Source organism: Seriola dumerili, unplaced genomic scaffold (assembly GCF_002260705.1).
Source record: "Seriola dumerili isolate Sdu_G_001 unplaced genomic scaffold, Sdu_1.0 BDQW01000291.1, whole genome shotgun sequence".
NCBI lineage: Eukaryota > Metazoa > Chordata > Actinopteri > Carangiformes > Carangidae > Seriola > Seriola dumerili.
The window spans coordinates 340,983-368,526 of NW_019174546.1; the positions used below are offsets into that span (position 1 = coordinate 340,983).

The 27,544-nt window shown below is 40.4% G+C and overlaps 1 protein-coding gene across 1 annotated transcript in view; it reads left to right on the forward strand.

The window, feature by feature from the left end:
* tep1 (telomerase associated protein 1) overlaps positions 1-27,544 on the forward strand; it is a 30,930-nt gene that overhangs the window by 2,397 nt on the left and 989 nt on the right. Inside the window, 50 exon segments of the mRNA XM_022757990.1 lie at positions 352-516; positions 603-740; positions 1,349-1,420; positions 1,560-1,681; positions 2,536-2,693; positions 3,056-3,165; positions 3,407-3,485; positions 4,090-4,276; positions 4,845-5,160; positions 5,273-5,425; positions 5,662-5,730; positions 6,477-6,598; positions 6,791-6,856; positions 7,252-7,395; positions 8,003-8,294; positions 9,490-9,611; positions 9,800-9,913; positions 10,182-10,299; positions 10,530-10,718; positions 11,577-11,764; positions 11,896-12,037; positions 13,053-13,232; positions 13,320-13,412; positions 13,928-14,063; positions 14,333-14,492; positions 14,916-15,049; positions 15,139-15,227; positions 15,598-15,760; positions 16,018-16,216; positions 16,462-16,582; positions 17,233-17,357; positions 17,467-17,566; positions 17,943-18,098; positions 18,209-18,424; positions 18,717-18,773; positions 18,993-19,128; positions 20,319-20,570; positions 20,732-20,883; positions 21,636-21,743; positions 21,850-21,954; positions 22,146-22,275; positions 22,393-22,478; positions 22,757-22,883; positions 23,112-23,242; positions 23,391-23,512; positions 24,394-24,537; positions 25,031-25,130; positions 25,551-25,677; positions 25,904-25,986; positions 27,136-27,240. Coding sequence (XP_022613711.1) covers positions 352-516; positions 603-740; positions 1,349-1,420; positions 1,560-1,681; positions 2,536-2,693; positions 3,056-3,165; positions 3,407-3,485; positions 4,090-4,276; positions 4,845-5,160; positions 5,273-5,425; positions 5,662-5,730; positions 6,477-6,598; positions 6,791-6,856; positions 7,252-7,395; positions 8,003-8,294; positions 9,490-9,611; positions 9,800-9,913; positions 10,182-10,299; positions 10,530-10,718; positions 11,577-11,764; positions 11,896-12,037; positions 13,053-13,232; positions 13,320-13,412; positions 13,928-14,063; positions 14,333-14,492; positions 14,916-15,049; positions 15,139-15,227; positions 15,598-15,760; positions 16,018-16,216; positions 16,462-16,582; positions 17,233-17,357; positions 17,467-17,566; positions 17,943-18,098; positions 18,209-18,424; positions 18,717-18,773; positions 18,993-19,128; positions 20,319-20,570; positions 20,732-20,883; positions 21,636-21,743; positions 21,850-21,954; positions 22,146-22,275; positions 22,393-22,478; positions 22,757-22,883; positions 23,112-23,242; positions 23,391-23,512; positions 24,394-24,537; positions 25,031-25,130; positions 25,551-25,677; positions 25,904-25,986; positions 27,136-27,240 — 6,903 coding nt within the window.

Below are 27,544 nucleotides of genomic sequence, written 5' to 3' on the forward strand. Positions count from 1 at the left end.
TTACTCTCAAATTTTCCATTGAATAAATTTCATGAATAATAAATATCATGCTGTTTTCCTGGAGGATCAACTTACTTCAATTTCTTTTTGTACTGGAGTTTTGTTTTTTTTGTTTTTTGCTTGCTGCAAGTGAAACCTTTGTCACTATCTCCTTGTATGTTTTTCAACACTGCTAATTACTACATTAGCATCATTTTCATTTTTCAATCAAGTATTCAGACAAAAACAGTTTTGTTGGTGCATGAAAATAAGTAAAACAGGCGAACACGGAGCGCAACAGTGAAGGATGAAGGGGTTCTAATCATTTACTCCAGTCATGTACAGTGTGTCTGTTCTTCCTCTCCCATCCAGTTGGCAGTTTACACCCGACAGGAGTTGAACATCCGCATCACAGCAAACTTCTTACTGGCTGTGGCTGCCAATCAGCCCTGCACCAAGCCTCATGTCCGCAGATACTTCTGTGCTGCTGTCCAGCTGCCCTCCGACTGGCTGGAAGTAGTCAGAATCTACAGCACAGTAAGTCTCTGTGAGCGTCTACCGCACGTCGGAGTTCTCCATGTTTCTCAGTTCCTTATAAACACTGTGACTATATCTGTTTCCAGTGCTTCAGCCACTCCCTGCCCATGTGCCTGAAGAAGGCAATGGCTGACAAGTTCAAGCAGTTCAGCGAGTATCAACTGGCCAAATACAACACACGCAAACAACGCTGTAAACACAACCGCAACAGGAGCAAAGGCAAGGTACAGAAGTGTTCAGTGTTAACTCTGACAACATGCTTTGTTCACCAAATGTTTTTGCCTTAATCATGGTGGTGTCTGAGGCTCTTTCCTTATACATACATTGATCTGTCAAGTGATCAATATGTCACCATAGATACCATATATACTAAACATTACAATCATCCTTTTTCATCAGAAATACTATCCACAAAATGCTTTTTCCATTAGTCAACATAAAAGTTGCAAATTGTACAATCCAAGTAAAATAACAATTAAAACAATAAAATAAAAAGCAGGACACAAAGTATAAATAAAATAACACATAAATGAAACATAAATGGGATTGCACCAACACCCCACCCCCCCACCCCCACCCTGACTGTCTGAATGTTCCTTACTTTTATTGATTTCACTGTGGTTAAGGAAAAAGAAACTGAAAACGTTGAAACCCACACACACTATTAATCGCCTCCAATGAAAGTGGATTGAAACTTTGTGTGTGTGCTTTGTATTTTAGTACAACAGAGTAATTTCTGTAAATTAACTTTCAGTGAATATGCGCCTCAAACATCCTCTCCCCATCACTCCATGGTTTGTTCCACTGTTTGTACATTATCTTTAATTTCCAGAAACCAAGTGGTCAGCAGCTGAAACAGTGGGCGCAAACACTCAGATCAGATGCATCTATTCTGACGAAGCTTGTAAGTCAATATACTTTCCTATTGTGTTGTGAGATCAGGTGTCTGACTGTTTTTAAGTTGTGAGCTACCTGTGTAGGTGGTGATGTGTTTGAACGCATAAGAAACGCTGGTTTGTGAAGGTTTTGTGATGTGTTTGCAGCTGCAGCTCGAGGGCAACAAAGTGGTGGATAAAAAACAGAGCGAGTTCAGTATGAAGAAGATGATCAAGAGGCTTCACATTAAAGAACCGGCCGAACACGTCATGGCCATTCTGGGACGAAAGTAAGACGCACAAACACACGCAGGCAGAAATTCACACACGTATCCTCGCACTGATGTCCTCCATGGACGGCTGCCGCACGGTTTTAGTATCATTTAATCAGCTGATTGAATTTAGTTGATGTTGAGACTTTTCACACACTTTACTTGAACCCTTCCATTTATGATTTATAAGCAGATAATACCTATAATACATTGTTTATAACGTGTTATAATGTAGCTATAAGCGGATATGAGGACATTTTAAGTGTTAATTAACGTGCAGTATCTTAAACATTTATGATTCCTCTCCTATGAAGACATGTTTTCTATCATTACAACTGTCTTATATTGTCATCATTATCTTTGCATAGACCATCGTCCACTTATGGATGTATCAGCGGGCGAGTGAAGGTTTTTTCTTTACATGTGCTTACAACTACATCATGGTGTGATGTTTATTAAATATTGATACACTAATACTAAATGCTAAAGGGAGGGTTTAAACAGAGTGTTACTGGAAATTCAAATTTGTATCACGTAGGAAATGGAACTAGCATCTTATCCTGGGTTTACATCACACAAATGCAAATTTTAGGGAAATGAAAACGTGTACAATAGAACTATGAAGTCTTTATTACAGACCCTCTTAAGGGAAACTGAGCATTTACTTTCAGGATTTTATTCATTTATTCTTTAAATAGTAGGAATGTAGAAAAGTAGAAGAGCAGAGGGATGAAGATGCAGGAGAAAAGGGTTTTGCTTGGAGCAGTGGTTATTTAGCTGTCATCCTAGAGGCGAGTAACTTTACCCCTGGGCTATGTCTGGGTTCCTCCTGCTTCTATTTTTAAAATGCAATGTGGTCGTGTTTGTCCCAGGTATCCTGCTGACCTGAAGGCGTTCACCCACAGCGGGATGAAGGGTGTGTGGGACAGGGAGCGAGCCGGGCAGCGAATGAAGCTCAAGCAGCCACAGACGTGGGAACGGCTGCTCAGTCTGCAGGGCAACAAGGCCGCCAGCTGGGAGAAACTCATAGGTCTGAAAAGAAACAAACAGCTCCAGCTGGCCGGTTTAACACTGTCGTGTTTCCGGCATCAAATGCACGACGATGGGAAAATCAGTCATCACAAATGAGAAGCGTATCATCTTCCAGCTGATGTTGTTGTGAAGTGCTGTTCCACTTTGCTGACCTAAAGCCAATGAATACATATTTTCCAACACAGATGAATATGAATTTTAAACTGGTTATGCACATCCAGTACAACACTACATGAGACACAAGTCCAAAGATGCGTGCATACGTTCGAAAACACACATGCGCGTAACACACCTACAACTGTTCAAGCACAAACCTGCCTGTGATCACACGTATTGATGGATAATGTCTCTCCTGCGCAGACAACAAGTCTCTTCCCTTCATGGCCATGCTGAGGAACCTGAGGAACATGATCTCTCAGGGCATCAGTGAGAATCATCACAAGAAGATCCTCAGCAGACTGACCAACAAGGTGACACACTCTATAGTGAAGGATTAAAAATCACAACACACACACACACACAATCAGAAAAAGATTAGTCAGAAGCTGTTGACCAAATTAATTACCTGCCACTTTTTGTGACAAAAAAAAAAAAAAATCAAAGGACTATAGTTGTGTGTTTGTCAGTTGGTTGTTATCTCTGTTTTGGTATTAAACTGTAACAGAAGCTTAATGGCGTTCTCGTAACCGCGTGTTTTCGATGTACTTGCAGAAAGCAGTGATTCAGAGCCGACAGTTTCCCTTCAGATTCCTCGCTGCCTACAAGGTCATCATGGAGCTTCAGAGTTTGGGTGAGATACATCAACATCAAGTGGCACTAAAACTCTTGTCATATACGCAATGTCATATTAATAATAAAACGGTGGATGAAGTTCTCAGATCCTTTACTTAAGTAAAAGTCCTGCATTGAAAAAGTGTGTATATGTTTGTGAGTGTGTGTGTGTGTGTGTGTGTGTGTGTGTGTGTGTGTGTGTGTGTGTGTATAGTACGAAGGGGCAGCAGCCTCCAGGTGAAGCCAGTACAAACACTTACCTTTAGACGTGGTCAGATGAAAACATATGGAAACTACTTTGTTTCAGGAATACACTGACCTTAACTCATCACATGTCTTTTAAATGAATGAAAAACAAGTGAACAGAGCATAAATTTGTAATAATTAATGCTGTATGAAGAAATTAGAGCTGCTTAGTGGTATCACACACTTTTGTTTTTTGTAGGTAGGATTCTTAATATCATTAGTGTAAGATATGATTGGTTAATTTGGAATATTATACCAGTTGTTAGTCAAAATATGTCAGCGAACTAACACATAAGCCTGACCCTGTTTATATTTGTACATGTACTGTACAACAAAGAGCACGTACGTAACCTCCTCTTTACCTCTTTGTCCTCTAGCCTCCATACCAGCGATTCCCTCTGTAACAGAAATCCTGAAGGGCATCCTGAAGAAGATTCCCAAGAGCCGGCGCTTCAAGAGTTTGGACTGGGAGACGACCAAAAGGAACAGGATAAGGGTGACACGTGGAGTCCCGTTTATCAATCGACTATACCAATTGAGGAAGACCCAGCTCATCAAGGCCAAGTATGACAGTAGTATTTTTGAGTAGTGGATGTTTGTTTTTTCCTTTCCTTTTTTCTTAATTTTTACCTGACTTATAGTTATTAGGTGACTTTTTAAGACCTTTTAATATCACATAGAATGCAATTCAACACCTGTTTCACGGTCATACGTGTCAAAGAAAACATTTTGAACTATAATTCCTAGTAATATAATTAATCAATTTAGTGTTGATATTAATATAACAGTTAGAAATAGAGAATGGAACGACTTGCTGCTTTAATTTGCTTGAACAGTGATGGCCGCCATGACTGAAGAGAAAAGAGCAACACTTATAGAAACTGAAACTTGAGTAGTAAAAGATGTCACTGAACTGCAGATAATACCTGACAGGTGAACAACAAACTGCTTCACACCAAAGATGCTACAGAGAAAAACCTTTTGAAGAATGGTCCTCAGATGAAATATGTATTTGGTCGGATCATTTAAAGACACAAACGACATCTGCATGAATCATAAGAAAGGTTACTCAGTCATATAATGTAACTTGTACTGTGTCTGTGTGTGTGTGTGTGTGTGTGTGTGCGTGCAGTCAGAGGCTGTACTCTGTTGCTCTGTTGGACCGTTACCGTAAAGCTCTGGAGACGGCGGTTCAGATCTCCTGCCGTTACAATGTGCCCCCGCTGCCCGGACGGACCGTTATACTCCTCAACAGTAACATGTGTGATAATAACAGCTGGAGCAAGAAGCGGGACTTCTGTCTCCCACCTGACCCCCAGCAAAAAAAGGAGGAGGAGGAGGAGGAGGAAGAAAAGGAGGAAAAGGAAGAAAAGGAAGAAAAGGAAGAGGAGGTCCGGAGGACAAGGAAGAAGAAAAAGGAGGAGGATGACAACAAGCTCACACCTTCTGTAAGTGCCTGTTTTATTTCTGATGAGCAATAACACAAAGGAGGACTGCCATGTGAAATGTTTGACTCTGTTCAAATAAACAAACCTCTTTCCTCATTTTATATCGTCTCAGATAATGGAGGTGGGGATTTTGCTTTCTCTGCTGATCGGCAGCAGTGCCGAGGACAGCCATTTTTACTTAACCGGCTGGAGAAGCTTTGGAGAAGTCAAGCTGAAGTCTGACGTCCTTTTGGAAAATGTCCGAAGTGTCACGGAGCGAATAAAGGTCAGGACGGTTTTTTCTACAGTATTCGTCTTCATACCAACATTAATGTTAGCTTTCATGTAGAGTGACTAAACATAAATAAACCACTTTAACATCTAAGGAAGGAACTTAGAAAAGTCGCTACCAAAACTGAATTATATTTTTACGTAGAATAACGGGTGAGCTGTATGTTTCGAAGGAAGTTTTTGTTCATTGAATTTTGCCTTTTATTGAATATGAATCTTTCTCTTTCACAGGAAGATGAAAAGATGTCAAATGACAGTGATGACAGTTACCTCCACAAACTATTTTCCAAGTCAAACAAGGTTAGTTTAATTCTACTAATGTTGTTTAATTTGATATGTTTGGCATAATTTCCACTGGGGGTGGACAGGATATGTCTTTAAAAACTTTAAGTCTACAGTTTTAGCTTGATTTTCCAACAAAAGTCTCTCTGAACTTGATCTTTTTATTGTTTGGTTGTTGGGGTGTATGCAGCAAGAAAGGAGTACCAAGGCTGGAAAAAACCATCATACTCCCAACTGTGTTTTTGGGTTTAAAAAATCTCTATTTTTAAATAGACATTTTCCAAATAGATCAATTGAATATCAGATAAAGATGAGGAAGTAGAACACATTGGCCTTTGCTGTAAAGATGGAGCTACAGTGTTATCTATCAGAAAGTATCTGGTATCTCTAAAGGAAACTACAAATGAACGCACATAGTGCAGTTACATCAGTTCTATTTTTTTATGATACAACCATTAATATAGAAAGAAAAATACATCTTTTTTTCATAATTTGTCATTTCTGACACCATGTTCTGTTGTCTACATGTACACTGTAAGCGTATCTGGAGGCTCAGCACAAGCACCCAACAGCCAGCTGCATGTTGCCTCCCAGACTTTTATTATGTGTTCCCTGTGCAGCGCAGTACAACATGGTGAAGGTTGCTAACTGTGTTTTTTTTTTTTTTTTTTTAACCTAGGAACCTGAAACTGTGCATGTTTGTTAACAAGGATTTAGAAGTGCTGCTTTGTGATCGTAGAAGCTCATATACTTTTGTGTCTCAGATCGACAACATCATCGTGCTCACTGACACATGGGTCGATACAACAGTCGAGTTCATCATCAAGAGATACAGGAAGGAAATAAACAACAAAGCCCTCATGGTGCAAGTCTTCTTGTCGGACCAGTAAGGCGTTATTTTTCTGACGGTCCTCTGTTTTCCAACAAGATGTTTTTTTTTTTTAGCATAGACAAGTTCTTCTTAATGTAAAAAAGTACAGTAAAGTAGACATAGTTAGCATTTAGCTTTTGTCTGATTTCTGTTTCCTTTCCTGTTTCTCATCTTGAATGCATCTACTGTTGTGTTGACTTGTTACAGCAACTCACAATACCCCTCGGACAGGAACCTTGTGAAGCTGGTGGGCTTCAGTGAGCAAATGTTGAGGTAAAATGTCGGGTTGCTCATTTTTATCCAAAAGCTTATTTAGATAATTTGTATAAATGTAAGAAATGTTAAATGCAATGGCTATAGTATGGATTTCTTCAATTTGTATACACGTATTTGCTCTGAAAGTTAGATGGGAAGATCAATACCACTCTCACGACTGTTGGTGAGCTTCAGAGTTGCTGGGAGGTGGATTTTGTGACCTTTGAACACAGCCAGACTAGCTGTTTTCCTCCTGTTTCTAGTCTTTATGCAAAGCTAAGCTAATCGGCCGTTTGCTCCAGCTTCATTTTTATCCCATGGACACGAGAATGTTGTTGATCTTCTCATCTAACACAAGCGAATAATGGTATTTTTCCAAAAATGTTTCACCATTTCTTTAATTTTGTGATCAGGTTCGTGGCGGAACGAGGATCTTCCAGGCTGCTGGACCACGTGGAGCATTTGGACAAACTGTACAACGTCCCACCACCAGAGGGAGCTAAAGGTCCTCAGGCCTCAAATGATGTCGTCCCAATACCAGCTAGCCCCAAGTTAAGGTAATGTAATAAAGCCCCTGAAAACATGTTTTGTCTTCAAATCCTCAGTATTCTTTGTAACATTGAATATTCATGAGAAAAACAATCAAAAAAACAGAAAAACAAAAAAAAAAACAGCCAAGGCCAAAGGAAAGTGATAAAAAATTCCATGTTTGATGCAAAATGGATCTGTGCTTTTTGTGTTATCCTGCTGATAAATAAACAAATAGACATGTGTGAAAAACATAACTTCCCTGGAGGAGGAAAAAAACATCTGTAGGTATTATTTATTTAAGATTTTAACACTTAAGAATTCAGCTAATCTGCTTCTTTATGACTGTGTGGGTTTGTAGTCACCATTTGTCAAAATGTTGTTCAGAATTAAAGGGAAAAAAATCCGACAAGTGAAATAACTAAAACGTCACTCACAGTAAAAGTTTTTTTTTAGGGCCTTGAACAGCTAAAAGGTGACAGAAGGGCATAAACCCTGGGAGGCAAACCTCTAATATGATATATGTATAATATGATGAACTTTTTATTGTGTTTACAGTTGAAGACCTTCTGTATGAGACATTTGTTCCTTCCTTTTCCTCACAACCTTAACACCACCTGTTTCCTCTGTCCTCAGGTGGCGAGGCGTGCGAGTGTTTATCTCCTCCACCTTCAGGGACATGCACGCCGAGCGCGACATCTTGGTTCGGAGCGTCTTCCCGGAGCTCCGGCGTCGCGCTGCGCAGCACTGCCTCTACCTGCAGGAGGTGGAGCTGCGTTGGGGTGTGACGGAGGAGGAGTCGGGTCGAGCCACCGAGCTGTGCCTGTCAGAGGTGTGTCGCAGCCAGATGATGGTAGGAATCCTGGGGGAGAGATACGGCCTGGTGCCGTCCAAACCTGTCCTCCCTGACCTGCCGCAGTACAGCTGGGTAAGACTTGACATTAAGACATTAAATTATACAAGAATTAATAAGTAGTGCTGTCTGTGAATGTTCTCATTCGTCCAGATCATTGTTATCTCTCTCTCAAATTAAATCGAAGGCAACTGGACTTGTATTTGTCTGTGGAAGACGTTACGCCTCTTCTCCAAGCGGCTTCATCAGTTCTTATGTATTGGTCTCTCTAGTCCGCACTAGTCTGACCAAGAAAGTGGAGTAGGACCCAGCTATTTAACCTCTTGTGGGTGGGTCCACCAAAGTACCTGTGAAAGTACTGGTTTCACCTGACCATTGTTGTGGTCTCATGTGGACGACCGTCGTTAGGGTCAGGTGACCCTGTTGTTATCCCGTGTGAACGACAGTCGTTAGGGTCAGGTGAGCCCCGGGTGGATGACGATCATTGAGAGTCGTCTGAGGTTATGTTGTTGACTCTCCTGGGTACCGATGAAAGGGCGACATTGTAGATGGGGGATAGATGGTGTCGCAGACCCCCTCCCCTGTTTAGCGATGGCCTCTCCACTTTTACATAGATGGCTTCCTTGACTCCCCTTTCAAACCATCTGTCCTCCCTGTCCAAGATTTTGACATTGCTGTCTTCAAAGGAGTGTGCCTTTTCCTTTAGGTGGGAGTAGACAGCTGAGACAGGGCCTGAAGAGTTTGCCCTTCTGTGTTGGGCCATACGTTTGTAATGTTTGTAACGTATGGCCCAACACAGAAGGGCATAAACTGCTGCGTAAACAATGTCTACATGCCACTTGTTGGCCTCTTTTTGAATTAATTTTTAATTAATATTAGTTCACTTGAATTCTCCAAAAAAGGATGTAAAGAGAAAATAATTCAAACACAATTCTGCATTCTTCTCATATTGCTTATGGATTCATTCTAACATCTTGATAATGGAAAAACAGCCTTTCTCAAATTAGATTCTTCAGATCCTTAGATTAAATGAAATCAGGGATCTGTGGGTCTTAAGAAAGACGGATTTAGGTCTCGTCAAACAGGCCTTAGAGGGTAATAAAAAGTCTGACATTTCATTCACAAAGGTTTTAAATATGTATATCCTCCAGCCTAGATTTTGTGATACAGTGCACCAAAAAAATCAAACAGCCATTAATCATTTAAAGCGCAGGAGAAAAGAGAGTGATTTTGAGATATTGAAAGAATTATGATGTTCTTCTGTGTGCAGCTGGCGTCGGCCCCAGGAGGTCTGTCCATCACAGAGATGGAGATCCGTCAGTTTCAGGCTCTTTTTCCCGACACAGCACACCAGCGGATGTTCTGCTACTTCAGAGATCCAAATATCACCAAGTATGCTCTCTGCAGCTAAGTTTAAAAGAATTAGTCTTTTTATTGTAAGCCAATGCCTTGTATTTCATTTGAGAAATACTCACATGATTTAAATGTTTTAATATTCAATTTTCAATTGTCAAGTAGTTTGCTTGAAATCCATGTGAATATCTAATGTTTTAATTTCATTTCTCTGTGTTGTTTCTCAGGTCAGTTCCGGTGGCTTGGAAATCAGACTTTGTTCCCGAATCGAAGGAGGCCCAGTCTAAAATGGACACTTTGAAAAGTAGGATCCGGGCCAGTGATGTCAAGGTCTCTGAAAAGTGAGTCCTGTCAGTCGTAATAACAGTGAAGCTGTGCTTGTTATTCACTATTTTCGGATTACAGATAATCTTCAAACCAAAGACCATTTTTAGGCCTGTTTAATTGTTGCTGTATTGATTGCAGTGTGGGCTTGTGAAGTAATATGTTTGGAAAGTTGGACACAGCTATATGAATGAATAAATGAAAAAAATATTCAAATACTGTGCCACAGTAAAATATCACTTCAGGTGCCTTAGCTGAGCCTGTAAGCCTGTGTTTCTGTCCTAGTTACCCATGTGCGTGGGGAGGTGTTGTGGAAGGGAAACCGTACCTGAAAAACCTGGAGGACTTTGGGAAGGCTGTGCTGGAGGACCTTTGGGTGGCAGTTGAGAGGCAGTTTGTGGAAGTTAGTTACTCTGACAAATTTCAGTCCAAAACCTTCATTAAAAACCAAACTTATCTTTATGAAACCAGTGAAATGAAATGATATTTTCTGTCTAGCCCTCACTGTTTGAGGTAATACTGGGCCTTAAATGATTTATTATTAGTGTTCAAACTGAAGGGATACATCCTGTGCAAACATAGCTAACATAAGAGTAGATTACAATCACCTCGTTATTATTCTCTATCTGACAGGAGGATGAGGAGGCCGAGGCTGCGTCAGACGTGACTGAGCAGGAGGTGCACCAGGGGGCGCTGCAGAGGCAGTTCTTCGGGAGGGCGAAGCTGCTGTCTGGAGCTGTGGAGATGGTGGAGCAGGTCCAGACCAAAGGAGGGATGATGGTGGTGGAGGGAGGACCTGGAGAGGGCAAAACTGTCTTCATGGTAACTTTGGAAAGTTTTGGCTCTAGTTCTGCTTAAATGCTTTATTTTATTTTTTTTTGTGTGTGTGAATTATTTGTGTTTGACTGCAATGAAATGTTTTAGTTACTTTGAACAACGGTCTTCAATCTTTCAACGTCATTTCAACATAAACTAACCGTCAAAAGTTTTAAAACACCCCACTTTTTCCAGTTGTCATTGAACTTTAAACAGTTCAAGTCCAGTGAATAACCTTATATGATGGAAAGGTAAGCAGAAACTGCCCAAAGTTGAGGCAAACATTTCCTACAGGTGCCTCAAATTTTGTCGATTAATTACAAAACCTGAACAAACTAAACAGACTGTTACTTCACGCTCTGAATCATTATTATACAATGTTGTACTACAGGAAGTGCTGTCGTATATCACAAAGGAAGTCAGACTAGTTGGTTCAACCTACAGCAAGATAATGACCTGAAACACACTCCGAGGTTATGTCAGAACTAAATGAGAAGAAATGAACTAGACGGTGTCTTCACATGCATCAGTGTTGGGATGAACTTTGTGAACAATGTTTGATTTCCATGGTAGAAATGAAGTCATGAGTGGTAAACATTTAGATTAAATTTAGTTCAACAAAAAGATTCTCCATCTGTTTATCTGTTCCCTGCATTAGTTTCAAAAACACTGAGACATGAAACTACGTGAATTTCAATAAAAACTGGATAAACTGAGGTATTCTAAAACTTTTGACCAGCAGTACAGACTTTTGAAAGAATTACATTAAACAAAAATCTTACTTGAGGAAAAATGTGAGCAAGCTATCCACATAATTCCTGTAGACGGGAACAGTGCTACCCATGTTTATCTCCCTCCACACAGGCTGCTCTAGCAGACGCCCTCAGGACTGGAGTCAAGTCCGGGAGAAACCTGGTCTGTGATGTCATCTCCTACTCTACAGCTGCCAGCCAATCAGCACGCTCTGTGGAGAACCTTGTTCGCTGCCTGGTTCAGTGGTTCAGGAAAATGAAAGATACTGAGAAGGAATCACCTCTTCCCCACTCTTACAAGTGATTACATTTTGAATCGTCTTGCAAATAGTTAAGATGTACAGGCTCACCATGTTGTCTATGCGTTATCAATGTTTTTCACCTGTGTTGAATTGTGCATGTTTTTTTTGTTTTGTTTTTTTTTATCTCAGAGATTTGCTGTCAGAATTTCACTCCACGCTGAGTGACATGAAGCAGAGCAAACCTCTGGTGCTGATAGTTGATGGCGTGGATGTTGTTCAAGATTGCGGAGGTCAAGTCAACTGTGACTGGATACCACAGCAGCTTCCGCAGGTCAGTCAAATCAATACGTTTTATTTTGTCATAGGCCAACCCGCGCATAACACACCTCCCAACAACAACATGAAATGTAAGCACAAGAAGTGCAATAGAGACGATACAAGACAAACCATAAACAACATACAAAGCGAACTAAGTGTAATACATTGATAAAAACTCTAAAAGTGAAAATAACACATTTCCATCGCGGGCCTGGTCTGCTCTGAATCATTACAACAACAAAGACTGCTGTGGCCATGTTACACTACTGTCCTGAAGTTGTAACTTGAAGATAAAATACTAAATACATTCAACCAGATCTCCTCTTTCCATGTTTTTTAGATAAAAGGTTTTTACACAGATTTTTAAAAACTAACTAAGTTTCCCAGGATCTTACGTCACCTGGTTATCTGTTGCAGACTTCAGCTTCCTGACATTGAGAAATTTAGATCCAGAGGTTCCATATCTTTTCGACTCTGCCTAGTATTGTGCCTGTGTTGGTCTTTTGTGCGTTCGAACAACCTTAAGCAGTCTGTCGCAGCTGAAAATACTGAACCATGCTTGTTATGTTTAATCATTTCAGTGGTTTAAAATGTTCTGTACTTAAATGTGTTGTTTAATCCTAATAAAAGACGCAACAAAACATCTTATTTTGTACAATCTGGTAATAGAATTTACATGCATGGTCAATTCTTGATCAAATACAAACACTCAGCTATTCTGGTAAGGTGCTGGCTTGCAGACATTAAAATAAAGAATGGGAAAGCTGCACACTCATAACTCATTAATGTTCATTTATTTCATCTCATTAAGATCAGGTTTAGGCAAACCCCCTTCTTCAAACTGCAAAAATGTTGATCTTTATAATTTGAAATACATGAGTCTGGCTTTCTCAGTCACATGGGTCGTATCTGACGTGTCCACGTTCCCAGACAAACACAGTCTAACGTTTTCATGTCAGCAATGTCCCAAGCAGCTCACCTACATTTGTCTGTTACAGTGAAACACATATTTCGCTCTCTCTTATCAGGGTGCGTGTTTGGTCGTAAGCATCACATCTAAAGCGACTCTGTTACAAACCCTGGCCAAGAAGAGAAGCACTGTCCTGTTTACCCTGGGACAGCTCACCGTGCCGGACCGGAAGGAGATAGTTCAGAAGGGACTGGACACCTTTGGGAAGAAGCTCAGTGACTCTGCATTCAACAACCAGGTTTTGCCTTATATCCCCTTATATACTCTTTCATGTTCTCTCAATTTGTCTTTTTTAGTTTTCCCTAAAACTGCTGTGTTTGTCCAGCTCCAGACGCTGATAATGAAGAAAGGAGCAGCGAGTCCTCTCTACCTGCACCTGGCCTGTGAAGACCTGAGGAACTTTGCCTCCTTTGATCAGGTCTGATCTCACTTTATTCACATGAGGCATTTTCCTGACCCCTTACTCTAACCTCAACCACCACAAGTGAATGTCTAATCCCAACTCTTATCCTAATCTAAATCTAAACCTTAACTGAGTGCTAAACCCAAAACCAAGTCTTAACCCCCAGGGTGTGAGGACCAGCCAGTGTGTCCTGAAAACAAGGTGTTTCCAACTAAAATTTGTCCACATAACCATCGAAAGATCTGCGTAAAATGGAATCAAATAATCAAATAAATGATTCATATAAAGTTGCCAAACGTTCTCGGCTTTCAGCCTCCCAGTTGCTAATATATGCCACTTTTATTCGCCTTATCACAGTCAAGTGAATATCTTTGGGCTTTTTTAATCGAGAAAATGAAAAAATCTATGATAAAAAGAAGTCTTGGCTGCAGCCTCACTTTATATACATACATGTTAGTTTTGTGCACGTTGCAGCTCAGCTTGTGGATGGCAACAGTGATTTGAGTGTGTCCTCTGTCTTTGTGTCTCAGCTGAAGGAGAGCCTGCAGGACCTGCCCCAGTCTCTGAGCCTGTTGGTGCAGCACAGCCTGGACAGACTCTGCTCCCAGCACAGAGGCATGCTGGGACTCCGCTGGACCCTGGCAGTACTCACCGTCAGCCCTACAGGTACGATGAGTCGAGGAGAAATTTTAACATGATTTTTTTTTTTAGCATTCATTTTAACTTTTTAACTTTCTGGAGAAACACATTTGAGGAATTGTTTAGTAGCATGTTGTGTTATGGTAGAGGAATATGATGCCAGAATTTTTATGCAGATATTCATTTATTCATTTATCACTGGCTTTGGTGTGTCTGGTTAAAAATGTGTGGCACTCACAACATTGTGATAACTCTTGTCCATTGTCTTCCCAACGCTTTTTCCTCTTGATTCACAGGCCTGAGGGAGAGAGACTTGTACTCTGTGCTGAACACGTGCAATGATCTGTCCTCACGGGACGGCCAGGTGTCATGGCAGGAAGTGCTGCAGCTGTCCAGGAAGCCCAAAGGACGCATTCCCATGGCAACTTTCACCCGTATAGCCCAGAGTTTACAAAGGTATGAAATCCGTATGAGTTAAAAGCAGAGTGAATCCAAGAGAGAAAATGAATGTCTGAGATTTTGTCATTGTTTAATCTTATCAACAGAAAGTTTAGCTACAGCCTGTTTTTATCTTAACTCTCCCCCTGTAATATGCAGTAATGTGGGTTTCCTCCTTGTTTCAGGATGTCAGGGATCACTTTTCATGCTTTGATATTTGAATAAAATAATTACCCTTCTCTGCTTTTTCTTGTTTGTTTGTGTTCTTAACGACATCTCTAAGACAAAGCTAGGGTTTGATAGTGATTAGATTATAGAGGCATGCTACAGGTAGAATATACATTTAGGCCAGTCTGTTTAGATACAGTATACTGAGGTCTGAGTAAAATTACAGATAACAACCCAAGTGAAGATTAAACCTGTTTGGATCCCTTCCTGCAGTCTGATTGGTCCGTCTCATTGCCACGACACCGACGACCTGCTGGCTCTAACAAACCCGGAGGTGAGGCGGGCCTTTGAGGACTTTCTCCTCCCAGCAGAAAGCGACAGGACCAGAGCTCACCTGGCACTGGCAGGTAGAGTAACACCACATCACATCGTTTGTCTCTTAACGCTCAAAGAGTAGCTCACTGTGGCCCGTTCTGTACTCCTTCTCTTTCCACAGCTCATCTGTGGGCACTAGCTGACCCCCAGGGAACAGACACCTTCCTCCACTGTGAGGCCAACTCTGTTATGCACCTGCCCTCCAACCTGGTCAGTCACCGTCTATCACCACTCATTACATAAGTACTACACATGAGCAATAACGCTTTGGCATTAATTAACAAACTGAAGTGTAAATCTCTGGTGATCCAGCAAACAGGAATCATATACTGTACGTATTCACCAATAAACTCTCATCAATGAGTATTTGAAAAACAGAAGGAAGAAAAAATCCAGCATGCTGTTGGTCAGTTGTAGTTTAATGTTTCAGCCACTAGATCTTGATACAAGATTCAACCCATTTTTAAGCTGGTTCCTTTTCTAATTTATACATCATAAAAATACCTCCATGGAACTACAGTTACTGCTGATATTTACTTTAGTTGTTAACTCCTCGGTGTTTCTCTTTGGCTTTGGTCAGATTCAAAGTGGCCAACTGGAGGCGCTCCATTCCCTGCTCTCCAGCTACTATTTCCTGTATGCTAATGTTCGCCACAGCCTCCTGCACCACCTCCTGGAGACCTACAGCTTGTACGGTGAGTGTGAATGGTGATACAGCGCAATAATTGTGGTATTTCCCTTTGGTAGTTTGGATGGTTTTTAGATGCTTTTCCCTCCAATCCTTCACACGTTCTCTTGTGTGCAACTACATGTTTAAATTTGTTGCATGGGCAGGTTGACCAAAAATCCTAATGATTGTATCCTGTGAAATTTTCCCTTCCCTGCAGATAAGAAGTGTACCTCTGCGCCCTCGTGTAAGTGCTTAAAAATAAATTTTACCCCAATAATTCCTGCCGAATGTGTTTCAGTCCTCATACAAGTTTCTCTGTCGTCTTCTCAGTTGGTTTCCAGGAGTGCCGGAGTTTCCTGCGGCGTCACGCCCCCCTGCTCTCCTCCTGGCCGCCTCTTTTCATTCAGCAGGCCCTCAACGAGCCTCCAGAGACGTCTGCTCACACCTGGGCGCAGGGCCTGGTGGGGAAAGGAGGGGTCCGGGTGGTTGAGTGGTTAAACAACAAAGATCAGATTGTTCAAGAGACCAGGTGAGCAGGTTGTCTGCAAGGTGGTTAAAAGAAGTGTGCTACAAGTGTTCCCTAAATCCACTGTTTGTGTCACTAAAAATTAATTCGGCAATTTCACCACCTGGAGACATCAAACTTCTTTTGGTTTTCATTCAGATGTAACATAACTAAACTTTGTTTCGTTGTTTTGTTTGTCTTTAATGTTTGATTAAATACTGATATACATTTATAGAAATGAGTCAGTGGTCCTGTGTGTTTCACTGCAGTGAGCTGGTGTCGACCTTCTCCTCTGAGCCGACCTGTTTGGTTGCGAGTCCGGACGGAGAGCTGATGGCGGTCGGTACTGGACAGGGAATGCTGCATTTCATCGACGCACAGACGGGACAGGTATGAACACACTTCAACTCCAGGATGTGGGGTTTTATGGGTCATTATTTTCCAATAGTAATGCATGTTTTTGCCTCTCCTCCGTGTGCTTTTCATCCTGTCACTTGTGTCACACATTTAGTGGACTTATAGACTATGATTGGGTGATTTGTATTCATGGCTCTATTTAGCAGTCCTGACCACTTGTTCACATGTTTACGCATTACTCATATTCACAATTACTTACAAGAAAATCATAATCAGCTCTGTTTATACATTGCAGTAACGTGGTTACTGTAAAATCCATGTGTAAATGCAGCATGTCGTTAATTAGGTTTCTGCCCCGCCTCCTGCTCTGCTGAACTTGTGTGAAGTTTTTTTTGTGCACATGTAAAAACCAGAGTAGTGATTCAGTTTACATTAATGGCCCAGAAATCATCTGTGTCCAGGGGAAATCTAGCTAGGAAGAATGGGTTTCTCTAAAGCCCTACCCTGATTACAGAAACCAGGCTTCATATATACATGACAGTTAAAAAAAATCTCATTAACAGAGAAATGAATTGTAGAGCCTTTACACACTAAACAGCTAAATTGCTGTTAAAATGTCACAGTGAGGAAAAAAAGAAACTGCAAAAATGTCTAATGTCGACTTTTGTCATGGCTGGGAACAGAAGGTGAAGTCACTGGTGAGCAGCTGTGACGGCATCTCGAGCTGTGTCTTTCTGAAGGACGGACGTCTTGTTACGACCTCCTTCGATGGACGAATAGAGATGTGGGACATCGGGAATGGCTGCAGGTGAGAGGAAGGACAATAAGCAACATACCTTGGATTCAGGTTTTTCTTCAGAAACAGAAACAGGTTAATGATGTTTGAATAAACTGACCTGTGTTTCCTCTGCTTGTAGGACTGCTCTCATTGATGGCCACACTAATATGATAACAGCAAGTGATATCAGTGCAGACCATAAGCACCTTGCCACTGTGTCTCTGGACTTCATGCTGAAAGTTAGTGTCAAACAAATCATTCAACTTTTTTTTTTTTTTGTTGTTTTGTGCTGTTTGTTTTTTTTGTTGTTGTTGTTTATATTTTATTGTTTGTCCTTTCCTTTGCAAAATCACCAGTTTTCCTCTGTTTGTGAATTTTGGTCTTTTGGGAGGATTTTAAAAAGCTATTCATTTGTTTATTGTAATTCTTAATTTTATTTATACCCTAGAAAGACTAGTAACCATTCTGATGGATCTAATGCACATCTAAATATTTATAATACAATTTACTGCTATTAAATTTCACCGGCTACTATTATTAAATTCTACCTGCAACTGAAACAGTCAAAGTTGTCCATCCTTGATTATATTGTCAGGATGTTTTTCTGCTCTTCAGGTGTGGTCCTCTACTAAAGGTCATGAGGTAGCAGCCCTGCTCAGCTCCAGCCCTTTGAACTGTGTGACCTTTGACCCCGAGGGTCACCTGCTGGCTGCTGGTTGCTGGAATGGGAAAGTGATCGTGTGGAACTGGCTCCAGAATAAAACTCAAACGGTGAGTTAGAGTGAGGAGACACCAAAGAAACGCTGCATGTTACTTGAACAGGGAGCTCAGGTCAGCTTTTTAAATATAAGCACTGTTTCTCTCCTGTGTGTTTCCTCCAGCCTCTGTCTGGTCACCGGCGCTCGGTACGCAGTCTCTCCTTCTCCTCCTCCTCCTCCTCCATGCTCTGCTCTGGCTCTATATCTGGAGAGGTCAGGGTGTGGTCGGTGCCCACCTCCACCTGTCTCGGATGTTTCCAGGCTCACTGCGGAGCAGCAGAGGTCCTCGCCTTCCTGGATGAAGGAGCCATGCTGCTCACTGGCGGCTCAGATCACGTGGTGAGATATACATACTGAACCTGGAGCACAAAAGATAAACTTAAAATCTGCAGGTCACAATGGCAGGATCATGATAATATAATGACTTCAAGACTACAAATAAGAGAATTGATGCTCTGATGAAGACTCAGATCAAAACATGTCGGCCGTTTTGTCAGTGCATTAGCTGCAGATAAGATTCTGCTTTTTCTAACGGCAGGAGACGTGCACCTGTTTCCTCTTAAGAGCACATCCTCACTTATTCTGAAATTAATAGTCTCTTTTTTTTCTTTCTCGTTTTCCTGTAAAACAGCTCCAGCTCTGGTCAGGTGGACTTGGACGCTCAGTCACTGCATTAAAATATGATAAAGTAAGCTCTGATTTCTCTTTTATTCATAATTTCATGTCACCTAGCTCATCTTAATCCTGTCTTTCATGTCATAGTGTTTGTGTGTAAGTGAGCAGTTAGGGTTAGGTGCAAGTCATATTGAAGGAAAGATTTTCTATCCGATGTTTTTATTTTATTACAGTCTAACAAGAGGAATGAAAAAGTTCTCTTCTTATCCCTCCAATTGTTTCTATTTTTCAGTGTGAAGAGGAGCCTCCTCAGAAGAAGCTGAAGTCGGTAAAGTCGGTCTGTGCTGCTCTGTGTGTGGCTGTAAATGGAGACTACGCTGCTGTTGGATACCACAGTGAAGGAATCAAAAACTTCAGTCTTGATACAGGTGTGTGTTTACATCAGTGTTTCTGAAACTTTTTTTTAGACCAAGGACTTAACCACTAAAATAAAAGTCACAGATCACCTAACTAAATTAAATTGACCCAGTCTTAACCCACCGCTCCGTGACCTTGTCCGTTGTCTATGTTTGATCGTTAATAGGCTGCTGATAACGGGTGAAATTTAGCACCATACCAAGGCAGGCTGTCTGTAAGCGTCACCCATATTTCCTTTTTCAAATGTCACGCTGATGATCTCTGATGTAAATCGTAAACTGTCGCCAAACCGTTGTTTACAGTGAAGTCCAACAACACTGCTGGCAGCCAATTCAAATGATAAAGTTTGAATTTACATATGATTTGATTTAATATTGAAAACATCATGTATACAATACTCGTTAGTAGGCTTTGTGGTCACTTACAGACGGTCTGAGAAACGCTAAATTTGAAACATATTTTAACAAATTTATTCCGCTCTTTGAGAAAGGTTGGTTAAATCTAAGAGCCTCTAGAAAATCACACTTATAAAATTTCATCCCTGGAAAACACAAACAAGTACAGATATGAAAAGGAGGGCCAAACGAGAATGAGAAGGAATGACTTCATATTATTAAATTTCACCATTTACAGGATCTTTTGTCTATATACAGCAGCTCCAGTCACATGAATATTCTTTCCTGCAGCATAAAAAATGTACTGAACAAACTAAAGAAAATAAGCTTTGATTTAAGACACTGTTTTCCAGTGTTTTTCTGTTTTTCTTTTTAAAATGTATTTACTCTTATATTGTGTCTGTATTTTCTGTCTTGCTTGTGTCTCTTATTGCCAAAAGAGGAAATTATAGTTCGGCAAAATCGAGTTTTCCAAGGTTTATATCAAAATAAACCAAGGATATAGGATTGATGTATAGATGAACAGATAGATGCACAGGTATTATCAAGGTTATAAAGCAGATACAATAGAAACAAAGCTATAAAATATTATTATTACACTGAATAACAGACATTAAACATGGATGTACTGTACCTGTCTGACTTTAATTCAAGTCACCTGCTCTATTTCTTTCCTAGCTCTCCTATCTTCCTCCACTCTGTATTAATATTGCACAAAATGAAGATAATGTACCTTTAAAAAGATCCCAAAATAGATTTTGTAAACAAAGAAACTATGAACAATTTTTTATTGCGATCTTACATAGGTGAGATGACCTGGGCCTCCAGCGAATACGACATGTCCATCCTGTGCCTGCTGTGGGTCGTTTTGGACGCAGAGCAGACCGAACCTGAGCTGCTGGTGTCTGGAGGACGCGACAAACGTCTGAGGGTCTGGAGGAGAGAAGAGGGAGAGGAGGGAATGAAGGGGCGCCTGAAAGCATCTGGAATGTTTGCTATGCAACGAGGCGCCATCCTGGCACTGGCTCAAAACTCCACTTACTTGGCTTCAGCTTCAGGTAAATGTCAGTGACGGTGAAGTAAAAAAAAAATGACCTGGTGTTTTAAAGAATGTCCTAAGAACTTCCAGTTTCCAGGTAATATAATAGTAGATGTTTTTCCTAAAACATCACTAGTAAATGTTGTATTATTTGCTCTTCTGTATTTCCCTTTGAATTAGATGACTTCACCATTGTTTTGTGGTTGTTGAGCGATCTGGCCGTTGACACTGATCTGGAGCCTCATGCGCTGCTGAGGGGCCACAGTGGAGGAGTCACCTGTCTGGCTTTCAGCCCTGATGGTGGACAGCTACTCTCCGGTGGAAAAGATCAGGTAGAATTATTTAGAAATTTGTGGATTTTTAATCTTATCTAAGTGTTTGTGTGCAGGGATGTGATGCTGGCGGTATTTTACCTGCTACATTGGACAAATTATTTTACGCGTCATTTATCTAACCATCACTCTAAAACTCAAAGATTGTCAGTGTACAAAGATATAAAACTGAGAACCAGTGAGTGTTTGTTTGTTTTTTGTGATTAAAAAAATATTCTGAAATTAAGGTTCACTTTCCATCTTTTTCCAGAGCTTTTGATTGCATCTCATGGCCTTCTTCAGTGAATGAACCTTACTCACATACAACCACCTGTTCATCATCATGTGGCTGAAGTTCTCCACACAAGTTTGACAAGTGCATTGAGTTTCATTTTCTGAAGAAGGCTGTGGGATCTGGTTGAAAGAGTTAGAAAAGGCGAGGAAGTGAACCTTGAGTTTAGAATAGCTTTTTATAAAAGGAATGAATCCAAAATTTATATTCTCAACGTTGCTTTATTCATGATATAAATGAATAAATAAATATAAATAAATAAACACATTGGCCAAATTGTTCAATTGGCAATACAATTTTCTGTACAGTCAATAATCACTTAATTGACTAATTATATTCTTTTAACTTGAAATATAAATATCTTTGACACTGTAAGTTTTAATGGTGCATGTCCAGTCGTGCTGGACATGCTCCTAAACTAAACCACTGTGTCAGACTTGGTGCGCGCTGTGTTGTAATCACAAGAGAGTCTTTGTTTCAGGCCCTGATGGTGTGGGATGTGAACTCGTCTCCTGCTGCTCTCTCTAAGTCGCTCCCTCACTCTCACAGAGACTGGATCACCGGCTGTGTTTGGACTCCAGACTGCGCGGTGAGCCGTCATTATTTTCCTTCACGAGTGTCATGAAGAATTGTAACTAACCTGAGTCACAGGTATAGATCACACATATAGATCAGCCTCCGTCTGTCTCTTCCAGATGAGCTCCTCAAACGATGGGAGGCTTTGTTTATGGGATCTGCAGGCAGGCCGGTGTGTCAGAGAAATCTCCTGGAGGAGTCCTCTTACCTCTGTCTGCTGTCTGGTGAGAGAGTTATACACCTGTCCATCAGACAAAATAAATATATCTTGTTTTCTAGCAGGTAACGGATGTAAGGGTAGAGTTCAATCGTTTGTGGACAGAGCAGTAATTTAACTGTGTTGTGACAAAGGAAGCATTTGGCTTCATAAAGGAACTTCTGTGTTGACTTGGTGCTTGTTATTTACTGTGTGTAGGGACAGTATGTGATGGCCGGCTGTGCAGAGGGAGCGCTGCACGTGTGGAACTGGGAAAACAACATAGAAATCTGCCACATCACTGCCCACAGGCAGCGGATACACCACTGCTCTCTCCTCACAAATACAGGTAAACTGCACTCCCTTTCTATTTCTCTCTCCCTTGTTCTTTCACATTGTACAATTTAATCACCAAGTCACCAAGCTTTATTTTTATATTAATATTTATTCTTGCTTTGGTTTTAAGACAAGAATATTGAAGTCAACCCAGAGGAAATGACTGTTTTTACTGCGTCTGATGACAGCACAGTGCAGCTCTGGAAACCACTACAGGTCTGTCGCTCAAAATAAAATCCTTCCAATTTATTGAAATATTTCTGTCATTTTTGTCCTTTTCATTGAGGCCCATGCAAGATTAGTCTACGATCAATGTTCCCTCTGCAATTTTATGTGCTTATTTGTTTTATTCACACGTTCTGTCTGATTTGGTCTCATCAGCAAGCATGACTTCCTCAGGCTTCTTGACCGTGATACAAAAAAAAGAGAGTAAACACTGCCACTCATTTTCCAGTTTTTGTCTCCTCCCTCACATCCTGTATTTTGACGTGCAGATGGAGCACTTCAGCACCTTCAACGGTCACAGTGGTGCGATTCGTGGAGTTGTTCGCAAGCAAGGAGCCGCAGAATTCCTCACCGTTTCTGAAGACTGCTCAGTGCGATGCTGGACATGGACGACAAGTAATACTGTAGATTCGGCCTCTATGTAATATCATTAAGAAAGAAAATAGTTCACACTGGATAGTTGATCAGTTTAAGACCACTCTAGTCTTCTCTGTGGCCAGTCACAGTCAGTAAAGGAGCTCCTGGTCACCTGTATCATGAAAAATTATTATGATATGATTTATTTTACAGCTGTTTTGAATAGAGTCTGACGTTTGTTCATTTCATTCTGTCTTCTCTGCTCAGAGAGTCCTCTCGGCCTCTCTGGCCCTGTCACAGCCGTGTGCTTCTCTCAGAAAGGCGACTGGTGTCTTGTTGGTTATACGTCCGGTTTGCTGGAGCTGTGGCAGCACAACGCAGTGGTCGGCCGCAAGCAGGTGAAGAATTGCACAAGAAGGATAAGGATTTATACTGTGTTTGTTTTTGTGTTTGTGTAGTGACGCAGTGTGTCTGTTTGTCTGTTTGTCTGTGTGTGTGTGTGTGTGTGTGTGTGTGTGTGTGTGTGTGTGTGTGTGTGTGTGTCAGGCTTCAGGCAGCACCATCACAGCGATCTGCCCCATGCCTCACGGCCAGTTTGCTGTCAGCTACATGGAATGTTTTGTTGACGTGTGGAAACTGATGTGGAATGAACAACACAGCACCGCAAGGTAAACAACGACAAAAAAACACGCACCATAAGCCACCATACAGGATGAACTACGGACTTCATTCTTGTTATTTTATATTTTTTAACCTTTAAACAATCAGACGTTATGAACAAATTCTCATTTACAATAAAGATCTGGGGAAGTAAGACAAGAAAACAATAAACACACTTTTATTAATACCAGCATTCATTTACGTGTGACAAATGTGATGAGGAATGATGCAAACACAAACTTGAAGTTGTCAGTCTTGAAGTAAAACATTTTTTTTCATGAGGAGGTTTTGTTTTTGTTTGGTTTCATATCTTAAATTTGAAGATGTTTAAAAACAGCAGCAAGCTTTGCAATGAGAATTATACATTATTTGATGAATATGTCAAAATCAATACATTACTCTCAGAGCAACCCATGACCTAAATTTAAAATGTAATCAGTCTTGATAGAGATTAATACCTGTATGGATGAGAAGCATCCGTTAACATTAGCAGAATGCTGAATACAACCTCACTGTAACCGGCCACAGTCTGTTTTTCCCTCCTCTGGGAAAGGCAGCGAACTCTCTGGAGCTGCTGCAGAGACGGTGTAAGATCTACAGTGGTATAAAATCAGCACCCTGTTAAAAGTAAAAAAATAAATAAAAAAAAAGAATAAGTGAATACATTTGCATGACATACTTTGCTGTAACTTTGAATAAAACAGTCTCATGTCTGTGTAGTGTTTGGGTTTTAAAAGTTTTTAAAAATAACAACTGGGTTTCAGAGCATCAGCAGTGGAAGACAGCTGGGGATTTCTAGTGAGACTTGGAAAAATGGAGACATGAAATGAGTTGTGATGAGTTCTGCACTCTAACCATCTTTATCCTGTGTTTTTGTGGTTGCTCCCAGCCTGGTGAAGGTAACCACGCACACAGTGTCAAAGCCAGTGGTCCAGCTCTGCTACTGCTCCATCCTGATCGGTGTGTCCGAGTCCGGGATCATATTTGACATCAGCTGCCCTGATAAAGACGACTGGAGGCGCAAAGTATCAAAGTAACGCTGCACACTGTACAACAGCATGTACCTGAATCTTTGTCCAGGTTTTTCTGCAGTGGACCAGAGTTTGAATGAATCTTTTTCCGAGTTGATGAAGGCTGATTATTAGGTTTGGAATTTTAGAGAAAACTAGTTTCTTCTTGAAATGCCTTATGTTTTTATCATTTTGTGAGTTATAGTTTTGACTTTTCCTTGTCGAATTGCAGCAGAGGAGTGTTAATGAAGGCAAAACTATTTATGGTGGAGGTGATCAGAAAGTTTTGGAAACTGTCTAGAATACTGATGATGAAGTTCTTGTTAGCCTTTGAATTATTTTAAATCAAACGCAGCCCTAAATTGTCAATCGAGTTACCTCAAGTTAGCTGAAACTGATATTCATTGTTAATGTAAGGGCACAGTTTAAATTTAATATTTTAAATTTAATTTACACAGCCTCACAGTCCTGCTCAGTCGGGTTAAAAGCTCCTCTTGTATTTGTCTTTTTTTGCAGCTGGGAGCAACAAGTCAGAATTTTGAGTCTGACCCGTAACGATGAGAAAAGCCTGTGGCTGTTGGGCGAAGCAGACGGAAACATTCACATTGGCTTCCTTGTGAGTTTTACCAAGCCTGCAAATCATATCCTCAGTATCATTGCTTTACATTAAAGATAACACTTCACTGTCATCACTATTTTGATGGCGAGAAGGACTTGTACATTAGAACAGTAACGATTTAAGATTAAGAATTTAGGAAGACTAAAAAAACGTCAGTATGTTTGCCCTAACTCTCAGGTCATGCTTGGGAATAAAATATTGTGTATTAGCTTGGGCACAGAATGATTATAGAGCTAAGTAGACAAACCTTCCTAGATAGAAACAAAAATACCAGTTTACTTTCTTTTCCTTTTGTCCATCTTAGCGGGCACGTCATCATCATTACAAATTAAGTCAAAACTCAAGTCCAGCGCACCACAAACTTTGTTTTTGGTAAAAAGAAATGCTGTTTGATGACGGTGTCCTCTCTTTCTTCAGTTTACCATAGGCTCCAAAAGTTGTCTATATTCAGCTTTCAGTTCGGTGGAACTGGAGTGGGAGGAGGAGGAGGAGGAGGAGAGGGATAAGAACAGAAGCCCGATAACAGCTATAACTGTGGACAGAGGTACAAACTAGGAACGTTTGGTATTTTTGCTTTAAAAATGGCTTAAATGATGAATTGATCGTTGAATCGTTGAAACACAAACATCAATACTGTTTTCACTGCAGCTGTTGCAATTACACTTCAAGCAAAACCATAGCTACTAGAACTACTGCTGCCTCTGTACATGCCGGCTTTTTATTTTATTGTTTTAATATGTGATCATCTAATGTGTTGAATGTTCTTTCAGATTTTGTGGTGTGTGGAGACATGAAGGGAAACATGTGGTTCCACCAGCCTGCAGAGGTTTCATCATGGAGCAGCAGAAAACCTGTAAGAGACTCTTGACTCTGACACACGACTGCTGCATATTTTCATATCGCAGTGGTGGAAAGTAACTAAGTACATCTCACCAACTACTGTAATGGAGTATAATTAATATTGGCAATATTGGACTTTCAGTGATTTCTCTGAACTGTTCTTTTTCTGGGAAGGAATGAGTCCACAACATACATCTTAAATCACTGAAAGTCCAATATTGCCATGACTTTCATGTCTGTGATGAGTGTTTGTAAACACCTGATGATTAATGAATTCTTCTCCAGCACATTACTGAGAAAAATACTGTACTTTTAACTCCAATACATTTATCTCACAGCTATGGTTAATAATTACTTCACAGATTAATATTTTACATCATATGGAAAACATATGAGTTTATAAAATATGCAGTGTTACAGAATCAACTACCCAACAATTTATAAAAAAGTTAAAACCAGCTCCACCTCAACCAACTAGACCACCAACAGTAACATGCTGCTTACACCCTGATGCATCAGTGATAATAATCCAATGATATGATGCAGTATATAAAAGGCAGACACTCACAGGGGCCATTTCTGCAGAACCACTACTTTGACTTTGATATTTTTTGTACATTTTGCTAATATTTAATATTTCTGTACTTTTACTTAAGGATCTCAATTCAAATCTTGCTCCACCACTGTTACATTGTAACACTGTGAATGAAATCAAAAAAAAAAAAAGTTACTCTCGGTTAACTTTCCAACATACAGTTTTTAATGAGGTACAGCAATTTTCATTGTTAATTTAACTAATAAAAGGTCATAGAATAGTGAAAAGGGCACATCACATCTTCCCGGGTGACGTCTTTAAAAAGCAAACCATGCTTCGTCTGAATTGCAATTTAAAAACCCAACAACATTAAAATTTCAGTGATGAAAAGAAGCAAATCCTCACATAAGAGAAGGTGGAACCACCAACGTTTGGTATTTTTGCTCAGTAAATCATTAATGGATTATTTATAAGAATCAGTTGTTTTTGATTCATTTTCTCTTGATTGAATAATCATTTAAGTGCTACTTTTAAATCACAATCTCAGATTTGAAATTTCCCTTAAAAAAACACCTGACCTGCAAGTAATCAGCCGCTGTACTTTGTAATTTTTATTTTTACCCTCAGGCTCACAGTGACAGGATCAGTGTGCTGAGACTCACCAACAGCACCATCGTCTCAGCCTCCTACGACAGGACAGTGAAGCTGTGGGACAGAATCACCAAGAAACAGGTACGTTATAGTCTTAAATGATAAGTCTGGTGATGTTCTGCAGTTTTTGTTTTGTCACTGAAACCCATGAAAAGACCAAAACCAACAAAGAATGGATCAGTATTATTGAATGTGTATCCAAACGACCTATTTGGTCTGGATTTCAGACCAGAATATAATGAATGGGCTGGGCCTGAGAACCAGAGACACAGTAGGGAACTCAAAAAGTACTGAGAGTTGGGATTTATATAGTATAGTGCAATAAAGCTAGACTTTTAGATTTATTGGCTCAGACTTGAACTTTTAGATATTATTTTAAAGTTGG